Consider the following 13,337-nt stretch of genomic DNA (forward strand, 5'->3'; position numbering starts at 1 on the left):
AATACAAACCTATGTTACAGTAACTTTCAGGGATTTACAATAATTAATTTTTCAAAAGGGGTAGAGGGTTAAGAGCCATTTAAAGGGATTTTCACACCTACTACAATGATATCAATATACAATATACTGAATACATATCAATAGTGCTAGATTTTTTTTATTTTAAGAAAGCTTAAAGTATTCCAGAACAGTTATTTCACTAGGTCAAAGTCACAGTAATTAATAGACTGAAATTGGTGCACAAATTTAGTTGATGATATTTTTTTAACCATATGTCTTACCTTCACCCAATGGAATTTCAGCTTTTGAATTCTTGAAGGTGTGCATCATTACACCAAAAATTCATAAGGGTTCCGCGTAACCCAGTGCCTCGCCTACTTTTGCTGTTAGTCACAGGCTCACCAAAAATGGGGAAAAAGTTATTAAAAATTTTTCTAGATACTATCTTTTGATTGTAAGAAGCTTCTATCCAAATTTGGTAAAAATCCACGATGGTTTATGAATCTAATAAATATTTTAAAAACTTTAACTGCAGACTGTATGTAATGTTAACTGGAAGAAAAACTAAGTCCATTTATAAGTAATATACGGAAAAACAGGAAATAAATTTTTCTTCTAGATACTAGCTTTTGATCATAAACAAGCTTCTGTCCAAGTTTGGTAGAAATCCAGGATAGTTTAAGAAAGTTATTAAAATTTTAAAAACTTTAACCACAGAGTGAATGTAATGTTAACTGCCAGAAAAACTAAGTCCATTTAAAAGTAAAATACGGAAAAACAGGATTTTGTTTTTTACAAAATTACTTCTGGATACTATCTTATGATCATAAACAAGCTTCTGTCCAAGTTTGGTAGAAATCCAGGAAAATTTAAGAAAGTTATTAAAATTTCAAAAACTTTAACCACAGAGTGATTATTTGTGGACGCCGACGACGAAACCGACGACGGAATGTAGGATTGCTATGTCTCGCTTTTGCGACAAAAGTCGCAGGCTCGACAAAAACCTGCAGAGGATCCAAAAAGGTCTTTTAGAACATTGTCAGATGGAAACACTGGGTCTGTATTTAAATCAGATGTCTTCTTTTGAGAAGATCTTTACCAATATTTGGTGGATATTGTGCCTTGGGTGATAAATATCTCTTACAATTTTGAGGTCATTGGGTCTAAGGTTAATTATAGTAGCAATTGATAGGCTAAAATTGGGGTACAATTTGAAATAGTTTAAAACCATATGTACAATCTTGACCAAGCTTAGCTATAAAATTCCCCTTGGAAAGAACAAGACATTTGTCAATTTTTGTGTCAGTTGGTCAAAGGTTAAGATCATAATACCTACAAATAAACTGATTTTTTGGAAAAGTTTTGTTTCTTGATTTTCTTTTAAATCCTTGAATGTACTAAAAAATATTAGACAATTATCAAAAATAGAAAACTGAAGGCCTTTAAACAACTTAATTGTCCAAAATGTCCTTGGAATTGGATTAATACTACTGGCTGAACTTTTTTCACCAAATATTATAGAAAAAATACTATTTTAATTTCTATCTTCAGGAGAGCTTAAATAAATAATTATTGCCAGGACAAAAGATGTAGTGACGTCTAACAATTGTATTTTTCTCTATAACAAAATATTTTGAAGATGATGATGTTCCATTAGCAATGATTAGTGACTGAGTAACCTTCCATTAAATATTCCTGCACCAGGAAAATTTGAAAAAATTAACAGAATGGGACCAATTTAATGTAGATTTAGTTCAATTTGGAATGGTTTGCGCACAACATGTTTAATTTGAGACCAATCAAAACCAGAAAAACATTGTCTAGATAAAGGTTGAATGACTGTCCTTGAAAAAAGATCATTTTTGTCCTGAGAGTCCTTTGAAAGTTGTTAAATCTTATCATAAAAAAACGAGTATGAACCCTGGCGATGGATGACAAATAGAAAAAAACCTCAATAAGGAAATCTGAAGTAGAAAAGTAGTCAGACAACTTAATTATTCCATTAACATGCAATATGGGAGTCCTGGAAAGAAGTTGAACATCATTGACATGGATATTAAATGGAAAAAAAAAGACTTCAAATGTATAATTTAACTTTATGTACTTGGAAAGTTCAGTGTCCTTTACCCTCTAATGTATAAATAATTTTCCTGAATTTTATATCAATGCAATATGTTAGGAAAATTGGTGGATCAATGAATAAAATGCATACCTGTCACTTTTTGTCAATTTTTTATTGTATATTTCATTGAATGTGACCTACCGAATTAGACTTCTCACACAGTTTGTAGGTACATGAGCAAAACAACAGGTGCCACATGTGGAGCAGGATCTGCTTACCCTTCTGGAGCACCTGAAATCACCCCCAGTTTTTGGTGGGGTTTGTGTTGCTCAGTCTTTCGTTTTCTATGTTGTGTTTTGTGAACTGTTGTTTGTCCTTTCGTTGTTTTTGTTTTTTTGCCATGGCTTTGTTAGTTTGTTTTGAACTTATCAGTTTGAATATCCCTTTGGTATCTTTCCCCTCTCTTTTAAAAATACATTTGCTCCAACTTGAATGCGCAAGAAATTTTTAGTTTTTATACTGTATTAAAATTTCAAATTTTAGTGGCTATATATCATGTAAGTATATCTATTCTTCATTTTAGGGTTAGAGGAGAAATAACTGGTATGATCAAGACAGCTTCTAGGTAAGGGACATGTAGTAAAATTCTGACTTTCATATACAACAACTAATGACTGACTCTCACTAGAATGAACTTCTGTGGCAGTGTGTGTAGGTAATTGTTGATTAATTTGACTTATCACCGGGTTTTTGCTTACATGAGCAACACAACGGGTGCCACTTGAGTAGCAGGAAGTCATCCCTTTGTAAATTTTACAGACGCCATTACGAGTTGGTTGACGGTTATGGAATATCTGTTTCACAGATGATAGCAGAAATCCAATTGTTGTAACTACAATCCCATCCCCAAACCCGAATGTGACCTACCGAATTAGACTTATTACGGGGTTTGTACTAACATGAGCAAGACGATGGGTGCCACATGTGGAGCAGGATCTGCTTACCCTTCCGGAGCACCTGAGATCACCCCCAGTTTTTGGTGGGGTTTGTATAAATTGTATTGCTCAGTCTTTTTATGTTGTGTTTTGTAAACTGTTGTTTGTCTTATGGTCTTTCCCTTTTTTTTCAATGGCATTGTCAGTTTATTTTCAACTTATGAGTTTAAATGTCCCATTGGTATCTTTCGCCTCTCTATTAATTTATTACATGTAATGAAAAATTCCTGTATATAGTATAATTAGTCTAAATCACACTAAATTTAATTTGTTTCTCAAAATATGTGATATTTAGATTTGTGATTCAGTGAAAATTTTTACCTTTTAAAACAGCAATGAATCTTGTTAAATATGAATGAACATCCTATTTGATAACCATCTGTTCATTATACCCCTGCTTAATGATTTCAATGAAGCATTCAGAATACTTTTTGGGTGCAATAGGCAGTTGTTCTGGATGATATATTTTTTTACAAAGTTAAAATTTTAGGAAGTAATTAAGCACTCATTCACACTGTTCTGCAGCTTCATAAGTTAATAAGAAATTAGAAACAAATTTGGAGTGAGGGAAATGTTTGTGTCAGCTGAAAACTGTTAACTTTAAGAGTAGTGATTATCAGACAAGTATTGAATTGTGAATCATAGCTTTTATGCTTAATTTATTTAAGTTTTATTTTTATGCCCCCACGTAGCGGAGGGGGCATTAAGTTCTACCCTTGTCCGTGTGTACGTCTGTACGTCCCAAAATTGGTTACCGTTCTAGAGTTATACCCCTTTACAAATGGAAAAATTGCTGAAATATTCGTTTCTGTTCTCTAACTTTAGTTTGCCTCAACCCAATGTTATGAAACTTATGCACAATGCCAATTACCACAAAACACAGATCACGTTATTTACAAGCGGGGGAATCATCTGTGTCCCATGGACACATTCCCCATTTATTTATCTTTTATATTATAAAAAGACTTTGTTTATTGTTGGAACCATTAAATTTAAGAAGGTTTACTCTCATCTGCAATGAGGTTTGAATTAAAAATGGCTGCCATTAATGGAGGAAAAACACTTTTCTTTTTTTTCTTTATTATATTGGGATAGAGGCTGTTTTCTTGCTTACTTAAGTTCTTTCATGGTTAATCTTTAAAGTGAAGATATCTTTCTGAAGTGACCTGAATTTATACCGTTTAGGATTTAAGACTTATAATTTTGTATCAATTTGTTTTGTACATCATGAGTTCATCCTGCTTTGTTAATTGGCTCTATTTGAGTTATCTGCACCTGAATTGACATTAAAAAATGTCTTTTCAAACATCATATTATTTTGTTTTAAGAGTGCTTGCAGAACAGAATGTTTGCTTTACAAATACAATTAAAACTGACACTCACAGACAATAACATAAGGTGTGTCAGTCTGTTTAGAGAACAGCGAGATTTAATTAAACAGCTGATATAATCAACTTGTCAATTTTAATTGAAAGCATAAGAAAACTTTCGATTAAAGATATTTTAAAATTGAATTTCTGTGCTTCCTTGCCAATATGTACTTTCTTAATGGGATTGTTTATTTATTTTTTTAATATGATTAAAATATGATTAGCTTGCATTTGTGGAAATTTTCTTCCTGTTGTCTGGTTCTTAACTATTGTGTTAGCATTATAAGCAATCATCCCTGATTACACCTCACAAGAATAGTAACATATTTTTGCAAGTCGCCAGAAGGTCTAGGGAATGTAAAAAATAGCTTACATATTAACTTGAGTCATTTATGAAACTAATTCTTCCTGTCAATCTCAAATGTGATACAATATTTCCCCACTCTCATAAGCAGCAGTCAGACTATGGTGACATTCAGGTGACATTATAATGGAAGTTTGTCCATTTACTTGTCCTGGTTGGACTTTACTCTTGGTCATTTTGGTTTTTATCACCTCTTCAATGTTTGTATTAGCTGGTTTTGAACTTTCTAATATGTTGACCTCCAACAGCACCGAAGAGACTTTACTAGTTAAAAAATGCATTAGCTGCATTAAAATTGGTTATAATTTTTCAGAAATAGTTTTGCTAAACCAGCAAAGAGCAGAAGGGTGGCCCAACTTTTTTTTTTGCCATCGAGTGGATACACTACAAATTTCACTTATTGTGAGAATATCTTTATTGGCAATTTAGAACTCATTTGCCTTTTTGTATATTTTTGTAATTTTACCAAATTACTGTTATTTCATAGCAGATAAACCATGAAAAGGAAACGCTTTTAACTAATATTAAAGAACTTTCAAATATTATATTTTTAGACCCTTTTCTTAAGAAATTAATGCAATATTTATGTTAACTTCGCAAATAATGAATGAGGCTTAACTTCACAATATTAAATCATGCTTGATAAGTTTTACTAGTTATATTATTCTTCAATATGTGTAGGAAGTGCATTCACATATTTGTTGGATGTTGAATATAGATGCATGCTAAAACATTGTATTCAAAATAGTCCATGTATTTTCTGTAATTTTAATTGTAGGGGAAACCCAGGTATCCAGTCAAATTCTATTTATGCCTTGGCTGGTTTGGCAGTCACTATAAACAGATATGGATCCAACTTGGATAAAGAAAGTCTAGAAGTTGCAGAAGGGAGCACTGAATATTTGAGTCATTCTCATTGGTTAACAGTTGTCATGGATACCATAATGTGCTTGGCAGATGTCAATCATAAACCCAAGGGAGCCTTGTTGGGCTTATGTCAACAGGTATATACATATAGGCTTGTATGAAGAGTCTGTCAAACCCATGAAATCAAAATCAAGTACCTACAAGAATAAAATTTTTCTTCAATCCACAAAAAACTGGTATCTACAGATATAAATGAATCCCCAGTGTGTAGTGCTTCCTGTGAGTATCTGGGTGTAACATAATCTTTAATCCAATTTTCTCCTCTTTAAGACCTGAACTATATAACAATGTATAGTACAGCAGTGCATCCTATGTTTATTTTTTATGAAATATACATACTATATCAGAGTTCTCAAAAAGCAGCGGTCCAAAAAACTTTTGACAACAAAATTTGCTAAGGACAGATACTATTTTGGTATTTTGCAATAGAAATAATAGCGAGAACCAGCAGATTTTCTTCACAGACCACCTGGAAAAGATTTCAAGAACTCTGCTATATTGGGTTCTGTTGACCTCTCTATCAGTTTTGAACATTGTAAACTACTGTTGCCTCATAATGTTCAACAGATTTGCATGATCATTCAACTCTTAGATTTTTTTTCAATTTTGTTATGCACACTACACAGCCATGAGTCAGTCTTTTGCTTGTTTTTAAAATCTATTTCTCTCTTCAAATTTGAGGGGTAATTTTTCCAAACAACCTGCTTGCTGGAAACTGTTCTTCCTGGTTTAACAAATAATTTTTTTTCCCTGACATTTTGCATTTATTAATATAAAAATAAGGAGATGTGGTATGATTGCCATTGAGACAACTATCCACCAAGTTCAAATGAAGTGAATGCATTAGTATATATTTATGAATGACATCATTCTGAATCTGAAGTAATATATGGTAAATGATATGGATACTACAAAAATAAATCAGTTTCCAGTATCACAGTTAGGAAATTAAATTTTATAGTGTTTGTTTCTCAAGCTTTTTTTGGAAAAATTAATCAATTCCTTATTAAAATGAAATAGAAATGAGACTCACAATGTTTTCTTTGAAATAATACCTTTTAAAACATAAAAGGTTTTTTTTATTTCACATTTTGCCTTGAGTCTTTTCAAGAGGGTCAATTCATTGCTTGCTCAGGTTCTAAACGTTGCATTTCAAACTCTTTTCCTTCGTTTGAAATAATATATCGTTCTAAAATCTAAAAGTACAAAGATTTAATTTAATATATTTTAATTTCTATTAAATATTTGTTGGTTTAATATTACTAAAAAGAAATTGCTCTTTGAAAAATTGTAGAATATCTATTTTAGATCATTATTTACTGAACGATTCTGAAACGTTCCAGAGGAAAAATTGAATTATAGCATTCTTTTATATAATTAAATTTTTTTTGGATGGCTGCTAAAATAATAATCTTTAAAAATTCCTAATGGAATTTCATATGATATAAGAAAGAGTTTTCTAAGCTCATATGTGTTACATCAAAACAATGGATATTTATGCTTCTGGGAAATGATTTTTATGTAACATATGTCAATTTCAAAGAAAATGGCATAATTTCTTCTGTCAAAAAAATAATGAGCTGTCTTTGATATATATGCCTTCTTTGTAATTGATGAATGAAAGGCAATCAAGTACAATTTTAATTTTTTATACGACCGCAAAAATCTTTTTGAAATTGTATAATGGTATGATGTCATCGTTGTCTGCGTCTGCGTTGTCGTCCGAAGACACATTGGTTTCGGGACAATAACTTTAGTTTAAGTGAATGGATCTCTATGAAATTTTTTAGGAAGGTTCAATACCACAAAAGGATAACTTTAGTTTAAGTGAATGGATCTCTATGAATTTTTTTAAGAAGATTCAATACCACAAAAGGAAGGTTGGGATTGGGGCCCAAAACAAGCATTTTTCTAGTATCAGGATAATAACTTGTGTATAAGTATTTCGATTGCTCTGAAATTGTACCATAATGTTTAATACCACAAGTAGAAGGTTGGGATTCATTTTAGGGGTTATCGGGGCCAACAATTTAGGAATTAAGGGCCAAAAAGTGGCCAAAAACAAGCATTTTTCTAGTTTCCAGACAATAACTTGTGTGTAAGTGTATGGATCTCTCTGACATTGTACCACAAGGTTACATATAACAAAGGGAAGGCTGGGATTGAGTTTGGGGTTAATTGCCTCAAACATGTAGGAATTAGGGGCCAAAAAAGGGCCAAAAACAAGCATTTTTCTAGTTTCCAGACAATAACTTGTGTGAAAGTGTATGGATCTCTCTGAGATTGTACTACAAGGTTCCATACTACAAAGAAAAGGCTGGGATTGAGTTTTGGGGTTATTGCTTCAAGGGTGGTTTTCAATCTTTCAAAAAGTTCGGGGATTTTTTTCCCAATTTTTTTACGGGATTCATATTTTTATTTCAAAATTTTTAAAGTTTCGAATTTTTGAAAAGCTTCAAGAAGAAATCTTCAGTTGCACAGTATTGTGCAATGGATTTATAAGATCTTTGACCAAATTTATTTTGTGTCAGAAACATATATTATGTCAAAAATTTGATCACATCCAAATTCAGACAGTATCAAGTTTGAATATTGTGTCCAAATTTGCCCCAACTGTTCAGGGTTCAAACTCTGCGGTCGTATCAGGCTGCGCTCAGCGAAGCATTTTATTTCATGAGCACTTAATTAGGTTAAAGACGTTGATTGATTAATTGTTGGTGTTTAATATTCAAAAAGAACAAAAAGGTTATATACATGTACCAAGGCAATGAACATGAAATGGAAATGTATTGAAAAAAGGGGATGGGTTGGGACACACAAAGGGAACAATCGGCCACAAGAAATACAGGGAGAACTGTGTATGGACACATAATATATTAGAGGACCTGCAGAATTGTACCATATTTTTTACTTGAAGGGTTCATAAATACTTGTGTTCTGTACATATTACAGATTTTGAATGCTAATGTATTTATCTGTGACATATGTTATGGGACTTTAAAAATCAATTTAGAATATACAAAAACGATGCATTGGCCGATCCAGGGGGTGTTCCGGAGTTTGGAACCCCCTTTTTCAAAATGACTGGATCCATGCTGCAATGTATGTTATATCTAATGTATGCTTGATAGGAAAAAGTAGTGCATAATTACATCTCTTTTTTTTTCATTGGTCTCAATCCCAAAAGGTAAAACTTTCAGAAAAAAGATCTTGGAACCACCTTATGTAATAGAATGCCTTTATAATTATGAAGATTATTTGATTATCATCTTTGACCATGCATTAGTTGTTACTTCATGAAATTTACCTGGATAGATGCATGTTGGTTAAAGGTGACATTGTTGATAAACATTTTTTTTCGAAAGCAATCCCTGTCATATTATAGGTATTACTACATTAATTTTACCGGATTTCATTTATTTTGCTATATTTGATCATATTACTCAGTATGGTAGTTTGCTCATCTTGTTTTTGATTTTTTGTCAGATGTTCTGATATTTTGTTTTATCCATATAATAGTGCCATTCAAAATTTTTCCCTCTAACACCTACTTTTCTTTTCATAATTTTGTTACATAAATTTTAAAAGACATTTTTGAAAATACTATAAATTCCTGTTATTTTTTCAAAGATTTTGAAAGAAAAAAGGTGCCAATGTTAAATGTATGAAAAATCTAGAGAGAATCATTTCCCGCCAAATTATCAATGGCTTTTGTCTCAAAAACAAAGATACGGTCCTAAATTCATTTCATCTGCTTTTTAGTTCCATTATATATATACTACTGTCAGTAGTTTAAAAAGCTTGTTATTTAAAAACAGAGCAGCTAACATCCTTAAGTACTTTCAAAACAAAAAAGACAAATGTAATTGAATTTTAATTTTTATTATCTGCCGTAGCGGAGAGGGAATTAATTTTTACCCTTGTCCGTCTGTACGTCCGTCCGTCCGTCCGTCCGTACGTACGTCTATCCGTACGTCCCAAAATTGGTTTCCGTTCTTTAACTTAAGTTTGCCTCAACCATATGTTATGAAACTTATACACAATGCTTATTACCACAAAACACAGATGAAGTTTGAATTTTGGTGGCGTCACTTTTACCTTTCTAGAGTTATGCCCCTTTACAAATGAAAAAATTGCTGAATTTTTCGTTTCCATTCTCTAACTTTAGTTTGCCTCAACCAAATTTTATGAAACTTATACACCATACTTAATACAACGAAACACAGATCAAGTTTGAATTTTGGTGGTGTCACTTTCTCTGTTCTAGAGTTATGCCCCTTTACAAATGGAACAATTGCTGAATTTTTTTAGCATACATTCATATCTGTGTGTTACTCAGTTTGACAATTTTGGATGATCATGAGATGAAAAACTAGAACTACATCCTACATTTACTAAATTATGATTGATTTTTCATGTCCATTCCAAAGACCTCAAGTTTAATGAAATATAGGACAATAAATATAAATGAATCAAAATCAAAAATTGATGTCACTTACAAATTATTCAAATGACAGAATTGCTTATGCCATTTCATCATGTCATTTCTAAGTGAAATATGTGACATTACACAGAAGGAGACATGATTTATGTGAAATACCACAGCATATAAGAGGGTCTGGATGGGGGTTCTTTTTTTTTTTTTATATTTTAGACCATTTTTCACCCACTCTTTGTCTTTTTCACCCATTGTTCTCTATTCTTTATATTTTAACACCCCATTATTCTCTATTCTATATTTTTTTACCTATTTTTCTCTATTCTTTATTTTTTGACCTATTTTTCTCTATTCTTTCTTTATTTTTTTTTTAACACTTTTTTCCCATTATGCTTTATTCTGTAAACACCATCCAGACATTTATATAAATGAGTCGTTGTATAAGGGGACATAAATCATTTAACTGAGTAATGAAAACTTCAAAATTATTATTAGAAGTCAGAAGTCTCATGTTTCTGTTATATTAGCATGTCAAAAACATTCCTTGGACGAAAAAGGGTCAGTACATAAATACCATATTATATAAATAACACATAGCTGAGAGGGTGATAGAGCAGATTGTTACACCAAGAAAACATTGTCAACTGAGGCGAAGCCAAGGTTGACAATGTCTTTTTCGAGGGGTAACAATCTGCTCTATCAACCTCTCAGATATGTGTTATTTAATTTATTATACTGAATGTATTGTTATTACTGTCTATTAAATTTCAAATTCAAAGTAATAAACTATGACGTCTTGTATATAACAACCATCCGTATTTATTAAAGCGCACACTTGAGCAAACGTCTCCCTGAAGGGTAATAGAGTATTTGTCATGGGATAGAGTAAATTGTCTCACTCGTATTAACCAATGAAAATCTAGCATTTTGACATGAAGTATAATAATCTAAAATAACATTTGTTACACTGACTGTTTATGGTCTGTGAGTACATAAATGTCATATTTCAAAATAACATCTGTTACAATTCCTTTTTTGATTAATTACTAAGTATACCACTGCACCCTGTTTGGAAATACATTTCTTAAGCATCATAAACAAATCATGTGTTAACTCTATTACTTGGACAGCTGAACTATGTCAGAGTGTGTACTAAGTGGATAAAAGTAACAATTGCTTCTCTATAAGGTGAACCATGAATTTTTATACGCCTGTTCTAGACGGGACATATTATTGTTTACCATATTTGGTCCATCCTTCTGTTAACACATTGTACAATAACTCAAATTTGCTTTTTCCAATTTTCTTATCATAAACACACAATACATTTGCTTTTTATGTATCCTTTTGTGCTATGGTAATGTACTCTTTTTTGTTTCTAAGCGAGCACAAGTCAAATAGTCAAAATTTTGCATAATTTTGCCATTTTACTGAAATTTCTATCATTTCATGGCTGTATATCTCCTGAAAAGGGTTATACTTTGTCCTTTCAGACAACACTTTTTCCTCATTGTTATAAACAAATAAGCCGAATAATGTGATACATTTCCTCTGATCTTCTTTAAAATAAATGATAAATATAGGTTCATAGGCCACTAAGTTCATTGCCAATTTTCTCTTATGTGTTAATTTGATATATCATATTGTCTAGATGTGGCCAATATGATGAATGCCATAGTTAGAGGGAACGAAATATTGGTTAAATTTTCTAAATCAATTGTCAAGTGAGATTATAAATTGAACTCGGTTAAGTTAGTATGTCAATTGTTTATAAATTAGCTCAGACTGTATTGGTATTGGTTTGGTGTATAGGGAGTCAGAAAATCACGATAATCTTACGTTGGCTTCAATAGATCTTTTAACATCTGCTGCAGCGAGTATTGAATTATACATTCAGGATTTCCTTTATGATATCCTGCAAGTTCTTCTGAGGATTTAAGTACAAATAAAACAAAACTTCTTTTTTTTAAACCCCTTAAGTCATTATTCTTCTTGCAAATCCTGACTACATTCAATTCATTATTTCGGTACAGTGCTATTATTTGGTTATCATCATTACAAATGTAAAGTCACAGTACCCAAATGGCACTGAATACCAAAATTGCACCTATTTAGCAAAAATACCCAAGATATATGTTTATGACCCAGAAATGTTTTACTACAATGAAATGTAGGATCAATTACCTACAACTGTCAAATTCAAGGGAATATTTTTTTTCGACCTATTTTCGTATGCAACCGGATGTGACGTACTATGATTTGGTGGTATTACACCTAAAGACATGTCTTGTCCTGCTCTAATTAAGTACCTATGCATTATTACATGTCTTGTCCTGCTCTAGTAGTACCTATGCATTATGACATGTCTTGTCCTGCTCTAGTAGAACCTATGCATTATGAGATGTCTTGTCCTGCTCTAATTAAGTACCTATGCATTATGACATGTCTTGTCCTGCTCTAGTAGTACCTATGCATTATGACATGTCTTGTCCTGCTCTAGTAGTACCTATGCATTATGACATGTCTTGTCCTGCTCTAGTAGTACCTATGCATTATGACATGTCTTGTCCTGCTCTAGTAGTACCTATGCATTATGACATGTCTTGTCCTGCTCTAGTAGTACCTATGCATTATGACATGTCATGTCCTGCTCTAATTAAGTACCTATGCATTATGACATGTCTTGTCCTGCTCTAGTTAAGTACCTATGCATTATGACATGTCTTGTCCTGCTCTAGTAGTACCTATGCATTATGAACCTCAATTCAAAGGTCACCTCTCTCATAAATTATTTATCTTTTGATCCTATCGTGACCTTTATTTACAGGTTTGACTGTATATACATGTATATATTGTACTTGTACATTTAGCAATTAAATATATGTGTAAAATATCAATACTTAAACTTGATCTTTGGAAGGGTTGAGATCTCGCAAAACTTGTTTGACCCCGACACATTTTTGCGCCTGTCCGGAGGTCTGGAACCTCTGGCCTTTGTTTTTTTTCTAAATTTTGGTTCTTTTGTATGTTTTGGAGTTTTTGGTGTGGCGTCCATTTCGTTGCACTGGTATACATTATTGTTTGGGGACCGGCTGTGGCCTGCCTCTGGGTACTGTTTTTTTCGCTGCTCTGAAGACCCATTGGTGGCCATCAGCTGTTTTCTCCTCTATAGTCAAAAAAA

General features: G+C 32.2%; 1 protein-coding gene across 1 annotated transcript in view; it reads left to right on the forward strand.

The window, feature by feature from the left end:
- The window catches only part of LOC127734858 (focadhesin-like), a 319,452-nt gene that overhangs the window by 261,894 nt on the left and 44,221 nt on the right, over positions 1-13,337 (forward strand). The window contains exons 22-23 of the mRNA XM_052244903.1: positions 2,646-2,687; positions 5,570-5,795. Of these exons, the coding sequence (XP_052100863.1) occupies positions 2,646-2,687; positions 5,570-5,795 (268 nt within the window). The remainder of the gene's footprint in view (positions 1-2,645; positions 2,688-5,569; positions 5,796-13,337) is intronic.

The sequence above is a fragment of the Mytilus californianus genome, unplaced genomic scaffold (assembly GCF_021869535.1).
Source record: "Mytilus californianus isolate M0D057914Y unplaced genomic scaffold, xbMytCali1.0.p SCAF_3, whole genome shotgun sequence".
Classification (NCBI taxonomy): domain Eukaryota; kingdom Metazoa; phylum Mollusca; class Bivalvia; order Mytilida; family Mytilidae; genus Mytilus; species Mytilus californianus.